The sequence below is a fragment of the Budorcas taxicolor genome, chromosome 7, assembly GCF_023091745.1.
Source record: "Budorcas taxicolor isolate Tak-1 chromosome 7, Takin1.1, whole genome shotgun sequence".
Classification (NCBI taxonomy): domain Eukaryota; kingdom Metazoa; phylum Chordata; class Mammalia; order Artiodactyla; family Bovidae; genus Budorcas; species Budorcas taxicolor.
This window is the reverse complement of record NC_068916.1, coordinates 42,635,457-42,653,638: the sequence shown is the minus strand read 5'-3', so window position 1 is coordinate 42,653,638 and position 18,182 is coordinate 42,635,457. Positions and strand designations below refer to the sequence as shown.

General features: G+C 53.5%; 1 protein-coding gene across 1 annotated transcript; it reads left to right on the top strand.

Moving 5' to 3' along the window:
- The first annotated feature begins 3,465 nt into the window (after positions 1 to 3,465).
- On the top strand, positions 3,466 to 13,470 carry PLPP2 (phospholipid phosphatase 2). The gene is made up of 6 exons (XM_052643863.1): positions 3,466 to 3,576; positions 6,637 to 6,788; positions 6,941 to 7,215; positions 12,344 to 12,401; positions 12,617 to 12,793; positions 13,043 to 13,470. Exons 1-6 carry the CDS (start codon positions 3,525 to 3,527, stop codon positions 13,190 to 13,192), a joined length of 864 nt encoding a protein of 287 aa, XP_052499823.1. The 5' UTR covers positions 3,466 to 3,524; the 3' UTR covers positions 13,193 to 13,470.
- The last annotated feature ends 4,712 nt before the right edge of the window (positions 13,471 to 18,182 follow it).

Below are 18,182 nucleotides of genomic sequence, written 5' to 3'. Positions count from 1 at the left end.
TGTCACTTTGCCTCAGCATCTGGCAGAGCCTGCTCCTGTACTACCAGCCAGGAGGTTCTGGAGCCTGTGTCTCCCCTCCATCTTGGGGGTCCAGCGGGTGGGGCTTATTCCCCCCCCAACCCCTGTGCAGTAAAGTTGGGAGGGTGGGCAGTGGTGGCTGGAGTGTGGAGATGTCTGGGGGGTTACTGCCCGTGCACGCTGCCCCCAGTCCCTCCTGTGGTGTTGGGCTTGGATCCAGGCCTGTGTGAGCTCCTGGAAAGTGAACTTAGGTCTGTTCCCATGGGCTGTCCCCAGGGGGTGAGACCCAGGATGGCAGTGGAGTCTTTGGAAGGGGGTTCTCAGCCTCCCTTGCTGCCCGAGCCACTTTCCTTCACCAATGACCACCTGCCTGGAGGAATCGGGTGGTGGCTTTCCAGTGCTTCCAGGTCTGCACTGTGTGCTTCTTGGTGGGGAGTGGGGGTCCTGGGTTTTCTGGCAGGGACAGAGGGCTGCCATGGGAGCGTGCTCTTGTGCTTGGAGGTGTGACCTGCCCCAATTTCCCTCACTTCCTGAGAAGGTAGAGACAGGTCTCTGGGCCTGTGTTGTGTGGCTGTGATCCTGTGGAGCTTTCGCTCTGGCTGCTGGGCAAGTCGTTGCTCGTGGACTCATCTGGGTTCTGAAGCAGCAGTGGAGCGCCTGGTCGGTCCGTCCTGCCTCCTAAAGCTCCAGGCTGGGGATCAGCAGAAGCAGGCTGAGTGTACAGCAGGGGAGGGAGGGGGCCTGCATGAGGGGTGACATCACTGGGACCTGAGCTCCTGGATGTGGACTTGGGGCTGAACTGGAGGTCACCCAGTTACTGACTGGACGGTCGTGCTGAGTCCTGGGAGCAACAGTGCTGCAGTGCTAAGTCACTTTAGTCGTGTCCTACTCTTTGCGACTTTTCCAGGCAAGAATACTGGAGTGGGTTGCTGTTTCCTTCTCCAGGGGATCTTCCTGACCCAGAGATCGAACCTGGGTCTCTCATGTCTAAGCCCCAAGGGAAGTGCAGAGAGGGGCAGGGCTGGAGGTGCACTGGGTCTGGGCGCCTGCTTTGTGCCAGCCTCTCCGCTTACCCCCAGGGCACATCTTCCTGCATCTTCATAACACGAGCCAACCCCTAGTCCCTCAGGTGCAGCAAAGCAGCCCTGACTGCCAGGCAAGAGGGGAGGTGCAGTCTCTAGGGGCTCAGTTACATCAGTGCCTCCCAGCTTGGGCTCTGTCCTCAGGGTCGGCCTCGCTGGCCGAGGCGGATTTCTCAGCTAGCCCTAATTCCAGCCCTGACCCAAATCCGCGCTGCTCTAACCGTGTTGTGATCCCATCCCTGCCAACGTCAGCAGGCAGGGGAGGGCAGCCCTCTGTCCAGCCACCTGGCCTCCTGCTCCTTCCACTCTTGGGCCCAACCCCAGAGCCCCACCCCCAGGCTGCCCCTTCCAGCACACAGTAGGTGCTCATTTCATCCATGCCAGTACTGTGCTGCACCTCCCTATCCTTGACTGAAAGTGTCAAGACCACAGGAGAGGGGTGGTCAGTCACCCGATCGCAGCCAGGCTGATGTGGAAAGTGCCCAATAAAGGTGCCGGAAATCGTCCGGGTGACGTGAGACTCAGGCACAGGTATTTCGTCAGGTAATTCCGGCGCTTGAATGAGTGAACTGACGAGTGAATGAATGAATGACGGACGGACAGGGCCGCCCCTCCCTGCGTGAGTGCAGCCGGAGGAGCCAATGGGCAGAGGCAGAGACTTACTGGGGCAGGAGCGCGTCAGTCTGAGTCCAGGACTTTGAGAGCCCCTGCCCCAACCCAAACCAGGTCCTGGCAACAGCCCCTCCCGCGCCCAGACCGAGGGAAGCCCTGCGGGTGAGTAATCTGATTCCTTGGGACGCCTGGGAGGAAGTCAGGGGTGAGGGAGGGAGCTGCGTTTTGAGGATGTACCTTCCCCAGCTCCTGGGTGTGCGGTTGAAAGCGGGGGTTGCTGGGACGTGCCTCCCACTGTCTGCCACACCGCAGACGGAAAATCCAGGTCTAGTTTCCATGCAGAACCTGCTCATGTCCTGGGGGTGGGCCGAGTTATTCTGAGTGTGTGTAGGGGCGGGGTGGTGGTGGTGCTGGAGGCTGCTGGACTGCTTAAGGAAAGTCGTTCCCGGGTTTGGGGGACTCGGCCCAGAGGCACCATGTCAACCCCACCGTCTGACCAGGGCTGGAGGAGCCACAGATGAACCGGGCACTGTCACCCTCACCCCCCACCCCAGCACCTTGCCTCTCTGTCGACCCCCGCTCCCTCAGGAAGGGGGCACTGAGTCCACCTCTCAGCTGCTTGACCTTGGAGGATGCTCCTCTCTGGACCTGGCTCCTTTCATCTCTAAAAAAAATAGTCCAGAACATCTCCTGTTTTCATGTTGTTGGCGGGGGTGGGGCTCGGGCCAGGCTGCTTGGGTTCAAACCCCAGCCCTGCCTATTTTCCCTGTGTAATTTTGAACGAGCGGCAGAACCTCGCCTGTCCTCCCGTGTCCAGGGCTCTCCCGGAGGTGGTGACACCCCCCAATGCCTCTCATATGGTTGCGGCCCAAAGAATCCAGTGCGGGTGTGTCGAACCCCGGCACGGCCCAGCTCAGTCCTTGGGGCCTGGAGGGGACGTAGGGCACAGACCCTAAGTTTACCCTTTGCAGTGTGTGAGCAAGGCCTCTGGGCATGACTTGCTCCCTATAAACGGGGGTGGGAAGTGTGCCACAAGGGAGCAGGGCCTGGTACAAACAGGGTGGGCGTTGAGGAAATGACTTTCAAATGCCGGGGATGTATAAGGGCCATCTAGATTTTAAGCACCAGGAGGAAAGAAAAAAACCCTGCAGTTAAGCCACGACGCCCCATTGATTTGTAGACACTTCCTGGTTCAGAAGTATTCAGACGCGCACACAGGGGCTCGAGTGCCCCAAAGAGGAAACCGAGGCGCACCGAGGGGCCCGCAGGGACGGTCTTGGGGTACCCGAGCTCTGTCCTCTACGCCCCGTCCTGCCGGCCTCTCCGGCCGCCCCTCACACATTCCTTCGTTTGTTCTTTCTTTCTCCCGATCCCAGACTCAGACGATCCAATCCGTGGGTGCCCGGGGCGTGCGGCCGGACGCGAACGCTGCGCGGTGACCCCGGACTGGCGGTCCCTCAGCCTCAGCCTCCCGTGGGGGCCGGGGGGCGTGCTGGGCGCCGACGACCCTGCCAGCTCCTAGACCCGCAACCCTCCTCCAGCCGCGGGCCGGTACCGACCCGGTTACCCACACCCCGCCCCGTGCCCCCCCGCCCCTGCCGCGGGCCGCGGGCGGGGCGGGGGCAGAGTCCGCCCCCTCCCCCCGGCGGCCCCGCCCCGTCCGCCCCTCCCGGGCCCTGCCCCCCTCATTCCCCCCCACCCCCGGGCTGGGCCGGGCTCCGAGGCCATGTGACCCTGCGGCCCAGCCGGGACGCGACGGGACGCGGTGGGACGGGCGCCGGGGGTCGCGGGCGCGGCCCGGGCGGGGGCAGCATGGAGCGGAGGTGGGTCTTCGTACTGCTCGACGTGCTGTGCGTGCTGGTCGGTAAGAGCCTCAGGGGCCTGGGGGCGTGGGGAGACCCCTTCCCGGGCGGCCCCGTCCCCGATCCCCCCGAACTTTTGTAGGACCGGTGGGGGCCGCAGGGCCCCCACCCCTCGGAGGCCTCCGGAGGTGGGCGGAGCCTTGGCTCACCTCCTCGCCCCCTCCACCGGCCGCGACGTCTGCGCGCGCCCTCCGGGGCCTTGGTTTCCCCCGCGGGTCTCCAGTCGGAGGCGTCGGTGTCCCTCGCCCCTCCGCGACAGCAGGAAGTCGCCTCCGGGGCCGCTCGCCACCCCCACCCCCTTCACCGCCCGCCTCGACTGGCCAGGCCGGGCTGGTGATTCACGCGGGCGGCGGCCGGGTGGGGCTGGCAGGGCGGGGGGCGCGGCCGCGGGGCGCCCCTGTAGGCCCTCCGCCGCGCGCCATGCTCGGGTCGGCTGGTTTTGGGAGGGCGGAGCCCCGGCCGGGGGCGCCCGGGCGGTGGTGGGATTCGAACACTCGCCCTCAGGTCTCCGGCCTGGGAGAGCCAGGAGAGAAACCGGGCCCCCAGCTGTTGTCGAACTGGGGGCCTCTGGGTGGCGCGAATCAAACCTGTCGGGCGAGTTTGCGGGCCAGGTTGGGGGAAGGGGCAGCCCCAGCCCCCTCTCCCCCACACCCCCCCAGGCGCTCGGAAACAAAGGCTGAGTGTTTGCTCCGGGGATGTGCGGACAATGGCCCCGGAATTCTACCCCTTCGCAGGGAGGGGCCCCTCCAGCCTCAACTGCCCTCCCGCAAGTCTGGTTCCTGCGCCTCCTCTGGGACGGGAGGGGTCTGCCCTGGCTGCAGGCCGAGGCAGTGCCTGCCCCCACGTCCCAGAAGTGACCCCTTTAGGGAAGGGCCAGGTGGCAGCTGGAAGTCTTGGGAGAGGGGGTTGTGTGTGTCTGGCCACCTTGGGCATCCTTTCCTGAGCACGTCTTTAATCGTTTTTGTGGCGCTTACTGTATACCAGACACTATGACGCCTGTGATAATTAAACCTTTTCCTCCAGTCAGCCTGTGAGGGGGTGCTGCCGTGTCCCCCAGTTTCCACCCAGGGATGTTTGGCTTCCCTCTGGAGGTCACACAGGCCAGGGGTGACTGAGGGGAGATTAGGTTGGGTAGGGTTGCCCGTGTGCCAGGGACTGGGGCCCAGGCCGACCCAGCTCCCAGTCTAGAAGCTTCAGTACAGCAGCAGTTCAGTTTTAGATGGTGACAAGGGCCCCGAGGGAAACACGGGGGTCGACACCAGGTCAGGAAGGTTCTGGCGTGTCTGCCGTGGGCACACCTGACTCCTAAATCCCAGGAGAGCCCGGCCCCAGGTCTGACCCTGGAGATAAGGATCTCCAGGGGAAAGGGCTGGGCCTGGGGAACAGGAGTTGGAGGTTGACTCACTGGCCCCTGCCATGGGAACCCCCATGGGAGCCCCTGCTCTGCTCAGGCCTTGGAAGTGGGGCTCGACTTGGTTTCTCAGCCTCTTCTAGCCCCTCTCCTCACCCCTGCAGGCCTCTGCTCCTCAGCCTCTCTGTCTCCAACCTGCTCATATGCTCACCCCACCTCGCTCCCCCCAGCACTCGGCTCTCCACTCTCCAGCCTTTGTACTGGCTGCCCCTCTGGGGGTGCTCTTCCCCAGATGTCTTCTGAATTTCTAAGCCACCTTCCTTATGTGTCCTGCCCAACACTCCACTGACAGCCACGGTCACCTCCCAGTCTTGCCATGCCTGTTATTTTTATTCCCAGCCCCTCAGCTCCATGAGCCAGACCTCTGTGTTCTTCACTGAGCCTTTACCAGCATCAGCGCCATCATGGGTGGTCCCCAAGGCTCTGAACTTGACCTTTGGAAGGGGGTGTGGCCCTGCCCTCCTCCTGCTCTGGTCACACCGTTTTTCACATGTCACCTGCCCTGCCAGGGCCAAAGGGCACTCTGCTTGGGTTTGTCACTGTGCTCCCACCCTGGGGGTGCGGGGAGCCCTGTGTCCCAGCCGCCCTTGGCTCCTGGGGCCTCTGGACTCCAGGCCTGCGGCTGTGCCAGGCAGGGTCTGATCATGACTTGTGACTCCTGAATGTACCTTTGAATTGAGCTCCTTGGCCTGGGCTGGGCCTGTCCGGTCCCTGTGTGGCTGGCTCAGGGACAGCGTGTGGAGGCAGATGTCTCACCAGGTGTTCCTGGTCTGTGGCCAACCCTAGAACAAGCAGGGCGTTCTCATTTTGTGTGTATGTGTGCTTAAGTAGTCACTTAAGTAGTGTCCGATTCTTTGCGACCCTATGGACTGTAGCCTGCCAGGTTCCTCTGTCCATGGGATTCTCCAGGCAAGAATACTGGAGTGGGTTGCCATGCCCTCCTCCAGGGGATCTTCCCAACCCAGGGATCGAACCCAAGTCTCTTATATCTCCTGCATCGGCAGGTGAGTTCTTTACCACTAGCACCACCTGGGAAGATACTTACCTCTGCCAGGCCCCACCTGAGAATGCTCCAGAGACTAGTCGTTGATGATGACAGGCCCCCCAGGTGCTCACTGTGGGGGAGCAGTGTCTGGGGAGTCATTCAGGTATCACAGGGTTACTGCAGATTAAACAAGATGAGGACCCTGGAGAAAGGCTGTGAGAGGGGCCCCAGGAGTGGGGTGGTCAGTGGGGCAGACGGGAGTCAGTCAGAACTGTTCTGGGCAGCCAGTGGGCTGTGAGCAGAGGCCCGGGTGGCTGCCTGCTGGCTTTGGGTGAAGAGCAGAGTGGAGGAGGCTGGAGGGAAGCAAGGGGTGGGAGAGAGTGGGCAGTGTGCAGAGGGTGGATGCTTGGCCTGGGCAGGACCTGAGTGTTGATCTGATGATGAAGGGGAATCACAGGGGTTTTAACCAGGGTGGCGACCTCTCACTTACTGTGAGGAAAGCTCCTCCTGACTGTCGCGTGGGCAGGGAGGTGGGGAGACCTGGAGGGAGGCTGAGGCCGGGTCCAGGTGCCAGACGAGGGCACAGCTGAGTGTGGGGCTCAGCTGGGGAGCAGCTGTAGGGAGCACCTTATGGCTACCGGCCTCCTCTCCCCCCACCCCACCCAGCCGCTCTGCCCTGTGCCATCCTGACGTTCGTCAACACTCCGTACAAGCGAGGTTTCTACTGTGGAGATGACTCCATCCGATACCCCTACCGTCCAGACACCATCACCCATGGGCTCATGGCCGGGGTCATCATCACAGCCACTGTCATCCTTGTAAGGCAGGAGGGCGTGCGGGGGGGGTGGCTGGGGCGTTGGAGGGCTGCCTGGGGTGGCGTTTGTGCGGAAGAGAGCCCTCTTGGGGTCCCCAGCTCCCCGCTGACCTCAGAGAGGCTGGGAACCCTGAAGCCTCCGGCTGCTGCCTGCAGGTGTCGGCCGGGGAAGCCTACCTGGTGTACACGGACCGCCTCTATTCCCGCTCTGATTTCAACAACTACCTGGCCGCCCTCTACAAGGTGGTGGGGACGTTCCTGTTTGGGGCGGCAGTGAGCCAGTCCCTGACAGACCTGGCCAAGTACATGACCGGCCGCCTGCGGCCCAACTTCCTGGCTGTGTGTGACCCTGACTGGAGCCGCGTCAACTGCTCGGCGTACGTGCAGGTGGAGGTGTGCAGGGGGAGCCCTGCTAACGTCACGGAGTCCAGGTGGGCAGTGCTCCCAGTGGGGAGGAGGGTGGGGGTTGCAGAAGGGCCCTCAGGAGCTGGGTATTGTGGGGTGAGCTGCCAGGTTGAGAAGGTGCGGAGAACGGGCAGGAGCAAGGCCTGGAGGTGCCCGTGCCTGCATCATGCCAGCAGGGAGCTTAGGTGGGGCTGGGGTATCTGGCCCTGGGGCAGAGCAGGAGGTGTCAGGAGGGGTGACCCACTTCCCTGAAATGTCAGGCCCCCACCCTCACGTTCTGCTCTGTCCTCTCACCGTCTCTACTGGTGAACTTTTCATTTGATTGATGTCCTATTTTCCTTCTTTAAAAATTTAATAAAATTCCCCAAACATGAAATCCACCAGTTTAACCATCTTAATATGCACAATTTGTTGGTTTCTAGTGCATTCCCAGGTGTGCATCCGTTTCCCTCTAATATTCTAGAATATTTTCATCACACACACACAAAGCCCACACCCAGGAGCTGTCACCCCCACCCCAGCCCCTGACAACCAGGAACCCACTCTGTGTCTGTGGATGGGCTTGTTTTGAACATTTCCTGTCAGTGGAATCACACCCTCTGTCCTTTCAGGTTTGGATTCTGCAGTGTTTCCAAGTTTAGGTGCTTGTATCTTTGTTATTATATCTCTGGATGGATTGATCCTTTTCTCACAGTGAATATCCTTTGTCTTGTTATTTGTTTTCTATATACTGTATCTTTTAAAAAAATTTCTCCATTACTGCTTTTTTCCCCATTACTGCTTTTTCTGTTCATAAGTACTTATTGTGCAAAACGTTTGCAGCCATATATTTCTACCCCCTTATGAGGTTATTGTTACAGATTTTATCTTTATACATCATGTACTCATCAACATAGATTTATAATAACTGTTTTATATGGTTTTAAAAAAATTAAGCTATAGTTGCCTTTCTCTGCAACCCAATGGGCTGGTAGCCCGCCAGGCTCCTCTGTCCGTGGGATTCTCCAGGCAAGAATACTGGAGTGCGTTGCTATGTCCTCCAGGTGGTGGTTTAATTGCTCAGTCCTGTTTGACTCTTTGCGACCCAATGGACTGTAGCCCTCCAGACTCCTCCGTCCAGTGGGTTCCCATGTCCTTCTCGGGACAAGGGGTCTTCCTGACCAAGGGGTCGAACCCAGTCTCCTGCAATGCAGGCAGATTCTTTTACCCACTGAGCCACCAGGGAAACCCTGTCCTCCAGGGGATCTACCCAACTCAGGGATCAAACCCATGTCTCTTATGTCTCCTGCATTGGCAGGTAGGTTCTTTACCACTAGTGCCATCTGGGAAACCCATAGTTGCCACATTGTATTACTTTCAGATGTATAGCATAATGATGTGATATCTACTGTGGAATGATCCAGTTAGTCTAGTTTTTTTTCTTTAGTGTAGCTGGTTTTTATTTTTTTCTAAATCACGTAGGGAAAAATAGGATTATAGACCAGAATGCATTCACACTGCTGTTTATGTTTTGTAATTACTTTTACTGGTGTCTTTCGTGTCTTTTTTGTAGATTTGAGTTACTGACTAGTATCCTTCATTCCTCCATGGAAGGCTCCCTTTAACATTTCTCACAGAGCTTGTAGGCACATCAGCTATGGATTTTATTGGTTCTTGTTTGTTTGGAAATGTCTAACTTCTTTTTATTTTTACAGGATCATTTTGCCACGTGTAGAATTCATGATTCACAGGGTTTTCTCTCAGTACTTGGAATCCTTCTGGCCTCCATGGTTTCTGATGGGAAATTAACTGTTCATCTTATTGAGGATTTCTTGTACACAACGAATGCCTTCTCTTGCAGCTCTTGAGATCTTCACCATCTTTTGGTAGCTTGACTGTGCTGTGCTATCTTAGAGTTTATCCTGTTTGGAGTTCATTGAGCCTTTGTGGTGTGTGGATGGATGTTTATCATCAAACATGGGAAGTTATTAGTCATTTCCTCTTCAAATATTCTTTCTGCCCCTTTCTCTGTTCTCCTTTTGGGACTCCTGTTTTACCTATGTTGGTACATTGGATGGTGTTCCACAAGACTGAAGTTCACTGAACTTTCTCCATTCTTTTCATTTTTTGTTCCTTAGACCACTAAAGTCTTGATTAACCTGTCTCCATGTTCACATGCTCTTCTGCCTGCACAGTCTGCTTTTGAGCCCCTCTGGTGATTTCATCTTCCACATACTGTAGTTTTGAACTCCAGAATTTCTATTTGATTCCTTCTTACAACTTCTGTTTCTTTTTGGTACTCTTCTATTTGGTCAGACATCATTCTCACTTTAGCTCTCTGAACATATTTTAAATGGCAGATTAAAAGTCTTTATCTACCAAACTTAAAAAAAAAAAAAGGCTTTATCTAGTAAGTCTGATATCTGAGTCTCTTAGCGACTGCTTCTAGGAATAGACTTTTTCCCCCCTGGGCATTTCCCACATTTTTTTGTGCATCTATTATAAATATTTATTGTTGTTGAAAACTTGCCTTTTTTTTTTTTACATAAATAAACTGTTTACTTATTTACTTATTTTGCTGCACAAGGTCTATTTTAGCTGTAGCATGTGGGATCTAGATCCCTGACCAAGGAGGGAGCTGGGCTGCCTGCACTGGGAGTAGGGAGGCTTAGCCACTGGATCACCAGAGAAGTCCCTGGGCAGTTTTCTTTAAATTAATTAATTAATTTTAATTGGAGGATAATTATAATATTGTGATGGTTTTTGCCATACATCAACATGAATTGGCTACAGGTATATATGTGTCCCCTTTCCCTGAGCATTTTCAATGTTATAATGCAGCATATATACCTATAATGTAGCATACATCTGGAAATCAGATTCTTCTGTTGTTTTGCTGTTTGTTGGCATTGGTTGTTTGCTAGGTAAGTGTTCTGAACTAATTTTGTAAAGTCTTTGTTCTTTGTCATGAGTGGCCGTGAAGTTGTGCTGTTAGCTGAGTGATAGGCTAGTGAGTAGACAGGTATGTCCTTAAATACCTGGAACCACGTAAGAAAAGTTTTCATTTTACAGATGGGCTTTGTGTGCTGTGTGGGGTACGTGAATGCTGAGGTTATGTGTGTGTTGGGGTACATGTGCCATGGTGAGGTACATCTGCCATGTTGGAGTCTGTATACTGGGGTGTGTGTGTGTTGGAGTAGGTGTGCTGTGGGGGGTACTTGTGCCGTGTTGGGTACATGTGCCATGTTGTTTTATGTGTGCTGAGTTGTGGTAGTGTGTGTCAGAGTAAGTGTGCTGTGTGGGGTATGTGTGTGTTGGGGTGAGTTGCTGTGTTGGGGTACATTGCTGTGTTGGGGTATGTATGCCGTGTGGGGTACGTGTGTGTTGGGGTTTGTGTGCTGTGTTGGGGTATGTGTGCCCTATGTGTGTTTTGGGGTATGTGTGCTGTGTGGGTACGTGTATATGTTGGGGTACATGTGCCACGTGGGCCGTGTCAGTTGACACGTCTGCGAGTTGGCCAGAGTGGAGAGTGGAGCACCTTGGCAGGTCTTTGCTGATGGGCCCAGCCTGGCCCCCGGATTCCCAGCCTCGTTCTGCAGAGCAGCTCACCCTGGTCTTTCCTCTTGGCTTCTTGGCTAGCCTTCTTATCCTGCTGCATTTACTGCCCCAGGCAGTGGTGACTATTGCATTTGCTGTCAGTATTTATGGACAGTGCTCCAGGGAGGCACTGGTCAGGACCGCACCGTCTCAGGTGTTGGGAGGTAGGTCTGCTCCTTTCTCTGGTTCACATGCCACCACCAGTCTGGTTCTGACCATTGTCAGTTTTCCAGTTGCTTTCATGGGGTGGGGTCTCTCAATCTGCCATTTTCTTTCTTGTCCATTGATGTCCTTTGTTTTTGTTCAGTTGCTTAGTTGTGTCTGACTCCTCATGACCCCATGGACTGCACCATACCAGGCTTCCCTGTTCTTCACCATCTCCTGGAGCTTGCTCAAACTCATGTCCACTGAGTTGGCGATGTCATCCAGCCATCTCATTTTCTGTCATCCCCTTCTCTTCTGCCTTCAATCTTTCCCAGAATCAGGGTCTTTTCTAGTGAGTCGACTCTTTGCATCAGGTGGCCAAAGAATTGCAGCTTCAGCTTCAGCATCAGTCCTTCCAGTGAATATTCAGGGTTGATTTCCTTTAGGATTGACTGGTTTGATCTCCTTGCAGTCCATGGGACTGTCAAGAGTCTTCTCTAGCACCACAGTTCAAAAGCATCAATTTTTCAATGCCCAGCCTTCTTTATGGTCCAACTCACACCCATACTTGACTACTGGAAAAACCATAGCTTTTACTGTGCAGACATTTGTTGGCATAGTGATGTCTCTGCTTTTTAATACGTTGTGTAGGTTTGTCATAGCTTTTCTTCCAAGGAGCAAGTGTCTTAATTTCATGGCTGCAGTCACCATCCTCAGTGATTTTAGAGCCCAAGAAAATAAAGTCTGTCACTGTTTCCGTTTTTCCCCCATCTATTTGTGATGGGACCAGATGCCATGATCTTTGTTTTTTGAGTGTTGAGTTTTAAGCCAGCCTTTTCACTCTCCTCTTTCACCTTCATCAAGAGGCTGTTTAGTTCCTCTTCACTTTCTGCCATAAGGGTGGTGTCATCTGCTTATCTGAGGTTATTGATATTTCTCCTGGCAGTCTTGATTCCAGCTTGAGCTTCTTCCAGCCTGTCATTTCGCATGCTGTACTCTGCATATAAGTTAAATAACCAAGGAGACAATATACAGCCTTGACTTACTCCTTTGATGTCCTTTGTTAAAACTTGAAATTCTATAAAAAGAAAATGCAAACCTTATATCAGTGAGCACAGGTGGAGAATAATCTTGAGAAGAAACACAGTGAAAGTGGAGCTGTTGTCTGGACCCAGTTGTGGGCCCTGGGTTCTGCCTTCAGGGCCTGAAGCAGCTTCATGGTGATGCCTTAAAGCCCATGAGACTTGACCACATGGTCAGAAAATTGGAAGGGGAAGGACTAAGGGCATGCAACGCTCGCCGTGTTTTTACATAAAGTCCTGGACCCTGGGGGGGCGAGGTAGGGGCCGGGTGTCTGGAGGTTGAAGACCGAGTAAATCCTTTGGCTGCCCTCTCCACACCACCCCATGACCCCCACCACCCTCTGTCTCTCAGGCTGTCCTTCTACTCCGGACACTCCTCCTTTGGCATGTACTGCATGGTATTCTTGGCGGTGAGTCTGCTGTCTGTGACTGGCGTGTTGTGGCCATGGGCAGCCCTTCCCTGGGCCTTGGGAGAGCCAGGGCGGAGGTGGAGGTTCTGCCATGTTGATAAAAACTGGGGGCCCCGTGTCTGGGGATTCTAGGCTTGTGGCCCCAGGGTCGCCGCCCATGCGGAGGGCAGGGTGGGCCTGGCGGGTGCCCAACTGACTCTGCTCTCGGACCCCAGCTCTATGTGCAGGCCCGGCTCTGCTGGAAGTGGGCACGGCTGCTGCGGCCCACCGTTCAGTTCTTCCTGGTAGCCTTCGCCCTGTACGTGGGCTACACCCGCGTGTCTGACCACAAACACCACTGGAGTGACGTTCTCATCGGCCTCCTGCAGGGGGCGCTGGTGGCCAGCCTCACTGTGAGCTCCCAGGCCCCGACCCCCTGCCCTGACCAGAGACCCCACTCTGGGACCCCTGCCCTCTCTGGGCTGCCTCTCCAAGACCCTTGCCCTGTGCTCCCATCTTCCCTTCAGACCCCAACTCTGCTCTCTCATTGATTCCCCACTAGAGGCCCTCCAACTCCTGGGCTCCCTTGCCCCACTGTGCCCAGCCTGCCTGGCCTGTCCTGTTACCACCCAAGCAGCTCCTGCCTCCCTCTTCTCTGCCAGGTCCGCTACGTCTCCGACTTCTTCAAAGCTCGGCCCCCTCAGCACTGCCCGGAGGAGGAGGAGCTGGAACGGAAGCCCAGCCTGTCTCTGACGCTGGCCCTGGGCGAGACTGACCACAACCACTACGGGTATCCTGTGTCTTCCTCCTGAGGCCGGAGCTGCGTCCAGCTGGGGCTCTGGTGGGGGCAGCGTGTCCATGGTCCCGGCAGGCCCCTCACCCAGCATGGTGAGGGCCCTGCACAGGCCCCAGGCTGGATCCTGGCAGGGACTTCACTAACTCCACCTTCTGTGCACTGGACCAGGCGTCTGAGGATGCCTGGGGCAGCCCTAGCATTTGGAGGGGAACACTTCCTCAGAGCCCCCATCTTTTGTTGGCTTAGGGAAGGGACTGAGAGGTCCTGATGGATGCTGTTTTTGTAAAATGTAATGTATACATGGATTTTTAGTAAAATAGGGCATTTGCTTGACGAATGTTATCAGTACCTGTTTCTTGTGGCCGTTCTGAGGACTCTGTTCCTACAGCGGGGGTGCTTGCTGGTCGGGGGCTCAGCTGGGCCCAGGTGTGGACATAGCTGGGTGGGTCAGCCATGCCTGGGTTGCTACTCTGGTCTTATGGGTGAGAGGTAATTGGAAGGAAAGCCGACTGCCAGACTGGTCCAGTCTGCTGCAGGCCTATGCTAAGGTTGGGGGTCACCCTGCAGAGGGAGGGAGCCCTGAACAAAAGGTACCTGCTCTTGTTTGGCCCCCAAGGCCTGAGAGGCTAGGAGAGGCCTGAGTCCTGGTTGGGCGGAGAAGTGTCTCCACAGTAAGGAGGTGTCTGCTGGGGCACCCGGAGCAGGCCAGAGATTTGGATGTGGGTAGGAGAATTGATGCTTTTGAACTATGATGTTGGAGAAGACTCTTGAAAGTCCCTTGGACTGCAAGGAGATCCAACCAGTCCATTCTAAAGGAGATTAGTCCTGGGTGTTCTTTGGAAGGACTGATGCTAAAGCTGAAACTCCAATACTTTGGCCACCTCATGCGAAGAGTTGACTCATTGGAAAAGACTCTGATGCTGGGAGGGATTGGGGGCAGGAGGAGAAGGGGACGACAGAGGATGAGATGTCTGGATGGCATCACTGACTCGATGGACATGAGTTTGAGTGAACTCCGGGAGTTGGTGATGGACAGGGAGGCCTGGCATACTGCGATTCATGGGGTTGCAAAGAGTTGGACACGACTGAGCGACTGAACTGAACTAAGGAGCATGGCCAGCACTCCAGAGATGACTGTGTGCAGAGCTGTGCCCAGGTTCAGTGAGGGGGCAGTTCCCCATTCTGCCAGGGTTATGTGGAAGATGACATGTGCTGTTTGGGCCTGGAGCAGGCTCCTTGTCCCATTTCTGCTCAGGGATATATGCACCCCCTTCCCACCCAGGGCTCAGAGTCGCTCCCCTTTCATGACCGGGACCCCTGCTCCCCAATTGTCCCATCTCAGCAGTGCCCACCTGGAGCTGAGCCCCTGAAGCTCCCAGTCCCCCCACTCCCTCAGTCAAGCTGACTCCGCCCCTCCTGCTACATGGACCCTGTGTACATAGCCCCTGCGTCCTCTGCCCTGGAATGGGAACCCCTCCCTCACCGTCCACATCAGTGAATGTCAGGGAAGCAGCACAGATGTGGCCACAAACACACCTCAAAAAGGGAAAATGGGTTTGAAAGCTCTGTGGGGGAGACTTCGTAATTGGGAAAAATTTAGAGAACGGGCAGTAGAGGGAAGCCTGGGCCCTAGTGGGAGTCCGGAAGTGAAGCAGACAGTGAGGGCTGGACTCCCGGCGCCAGGAAGGTGTCCAAGGTGACACTGGAGCTTCTGGGCCTGGCCACCGATGGGCCAGTGTCCCTGAAACTTTCTGAGTGCACAGAGCTCATCTGTGCAGTCACAGTGTGAGTAGGAAGTTTAATCTTCATCAAAGATCTGACCAAAATGGGTGGTTTCTTTTGAAGCTTCTGTTTCCATTTTATCTGCACCTAGAACCCATCTTATTCTGAAGCCCTTGCAGGACTGAGCAGAATAGTTTAATGCTTGGAGGCAAACATGGAGCCTAGCAGCCCTCCCTGGAGATGAAGAACTCCATTGCCCCAATGACCTTGAGGAGCAGAAGCGCAGGAGGAGGGAGATGAGAGTATGGTTCTTGGCTTTGACTCTGGGAGGGTCTCGGGCTCAACAAAGACCCCAAGGAACCACAGCGTGAGAGCAGAGTCCATCCCCAAAGGGTCTTCAGGCAGCTCACCCTTGGGGGGTGGTGCATGCACTGGTCTGCATCTTACTGAGAAGAGCAGAGATGCTCTGTCTCAGGTTCACTGATTCTTACGAATCCAGGCATCAGTATATGATCACACTGGAACATATTGCTACACCCAGACGAAGCTGTGGGAAGCTCTTACGTGTAATCCGAGGTTTATGCTCCTTATGGTTCTACATCAAAAATTGTACTTTTCTTTTTTCCTCTCTATACAGTGGGGAATGGTGGTGGGGGTATTTAGTTGATTCTCATGGGCAGCTCCTAGATTCTTAGCCAGGTAAATATCATTTCTCGTGGTATGCTCTCCATGTTCAATATCGCCCTACCATCAGATGTTAGTAGGCTTTGGAAAACCCTTCCTAACTTGAGTATTGAACCACATGCAGGAATTTCTGTTGTTTGTGAAGTGTGACACAGTGCTGTGGTTTTGTGGGAAGTCATCCTTGCTTTTTTACAGGTGCATACTGAAGAGTATTTGGAGGAGGAAATGGCAACTCACTCCAGTATTCCTGCCTGGAAAATCTCATGGACAGAGGAGCCTGGCGGGCTATAGTCCATGTGATTGCAAAGAATCAGACACGACTGAGCATGCATGTGCATGCGTGTGTGTACGTGCACGCACACACACACTGAAGAGTACAGGAATGAAACTTTTCAAGGGCTGTGACTGGCAGTATTTCACAAGACAAAAATGGGATGAAAATGTGGCAACATTTAGTAATTTAGTAATTGCTGGCGTATAGGTATCCATTGTGTCACTCTCTGTACTGTATTTTGAAAAATTTTCCATTAGTTCAAAACAGGAAAACTCTACCTAAGTGAATCTTCCTAAGTTGAAAAATCATGTATTCATTTGCTCATTCACTGTTTAAGTTGTAACAACCTAAAATCCTAATTGAAGCTCTTTGTAATGTTGGTGACTGTGGAAGTTTCAGCTCTTGATAACCAAAAGCAGTGGATGTGGTCTCCTCATGTCTCACCATGTTCATGTCTGTCTGAGCGAGGACAGGCCATTCGTAGGGGGGTCTCCATGTGGGGGGTCACCCCCTGAGGCCATGTGGACTGGCATTCTTCCTGGAACTTAGTAGCCTCAAGCCTGCTTGTCTAGCCCCCTGAATGCTGTCAGCCGTCGAGCGCCTCTTATGGGGGAGCAGTTGGTACTGCAACTTTTAAAACCGGTGATTTTTCTTAAGCCTCTTCCAGCATATTTTCAGCAGCTGGACAGCTCCAGGGTCTCCTGTCAGCCTGCGGACTTCCCCATGTCTGATATAAACTTAGAATTTAAAGTTTCTTCTGTTGGCCTCATTTTTCTCAGTGTGACTTTTGGGGAACCAAGCGGCCCAGTTTGTACAATTGAAAGCCATGTTGTTGGGTGAATCTAGGGCACGAAGAATTTCCAACTGGAAGAAGGCTGGAATCGCTTGACCACAGGCTTCTACGCTATCAGGGTACACAGATCCCTGCCGTGCACATCTCTTCTTGGCCTCCAGAGAAAATACTGACCTCTCACATCAACTCCAGGGCACCAGATGGGGCTTTGTCCAAATATGCAAGCCACTGATGACACGAGGCTTTTAAAATTCAACTAAACTTAACAAAAATCCAGTTTATCAGTCACTGAAGGCAGAGGAGAAGATAAAGGACATTTCTGTCATCAGAGGAATACTATTGAGATATTCTTATTTAGAGAATTAAAAAAAAATTTTACCCCTCCCCCACTATTTAGAGAATTAAATTTAGAATTAGGGTTAAGGTTCTGAGGTGAAGTGAAGGGTAGGGGTTAAGTTTGTTTGTTCAGTTGCTCAGTGTGTCTGACTCTTTACGACCCCATGGACTGCAGGACACCTGACTTCCCTGTCCTTCACCATCTTCCAGAGCTTGCTCAAACTCATGTACACTGAGTTGGTGATGCCATCCAGGCATCTCGTCCTTTGTTGTCCCCTTTTCCTCCTGCCTTCAGTCTTTCCCAGCATCAGGGTCTTTTCTAATGAGTCAGTTTTTCACATCAGGTGACCAAAGTATTGGAGCTTCAGTCTCAGCATTAGTCCCTCCAATGAATATTTGGGACTGATTTCCTTTAGGGGTTAAGGTTAGGGTCAGAAGTTAGGGTTAGGATGGGATTAAGGTCAAAATCTTAAGGAGTGGACGACAGCTCCACATGCTTGGTGGCTGAGTATTTATAGCCATTAACTGGAGTTTTCTGCATATACTAAACTGAAGGGAGAAATAACCATACAATTATAGTGGAGACTATACTATCCACTTTTGATAATGGGTAGATCTAACAACTAATGATCGCTGCCCCCCACCCCCACCCCCAAATCAGTGGACTTGAATAACAACACCACAGACCAAATGAACCTAACCAATATATGTCTAACTTTTAGCCCAACAGCAGGGTATACATTCTTCACAAGTATGTATCGCACATTCTCAAGTCACAAGTCTTAAGACTGATATTCCAAGAATCTTTTCTGACCACAGTGAAAGAAAACTAGAAATCAACAGTAGAAGGAAAACTGGAAAATTCACAAATAGGTGAAAATCAAACAATACACTTTGAATAATCAGTGGGCCAAAGAAGAAATAAAAAGTTAATTTAAAAGTATCTTGAGACAAAAATGAAAACAAATTACCAAAATTTGTGAGATGCAGTAAAAGCAGTACTAGGAGGGAAGTTTATAGTGATAAATGCCTGTATTAAAAAGGGAAAAAAATCTCCAGTAAGCACCCTTAGATTTCAAGGAACTATTGAAAAACTTGAACCAAAATTAGAAGGAAAAAATAAAGTTTAGAACAGAAATAAATACAATAGAGAACAGGAGAACAATATAAAAGATTAAAGCTAAGAGTTGGGTTTTT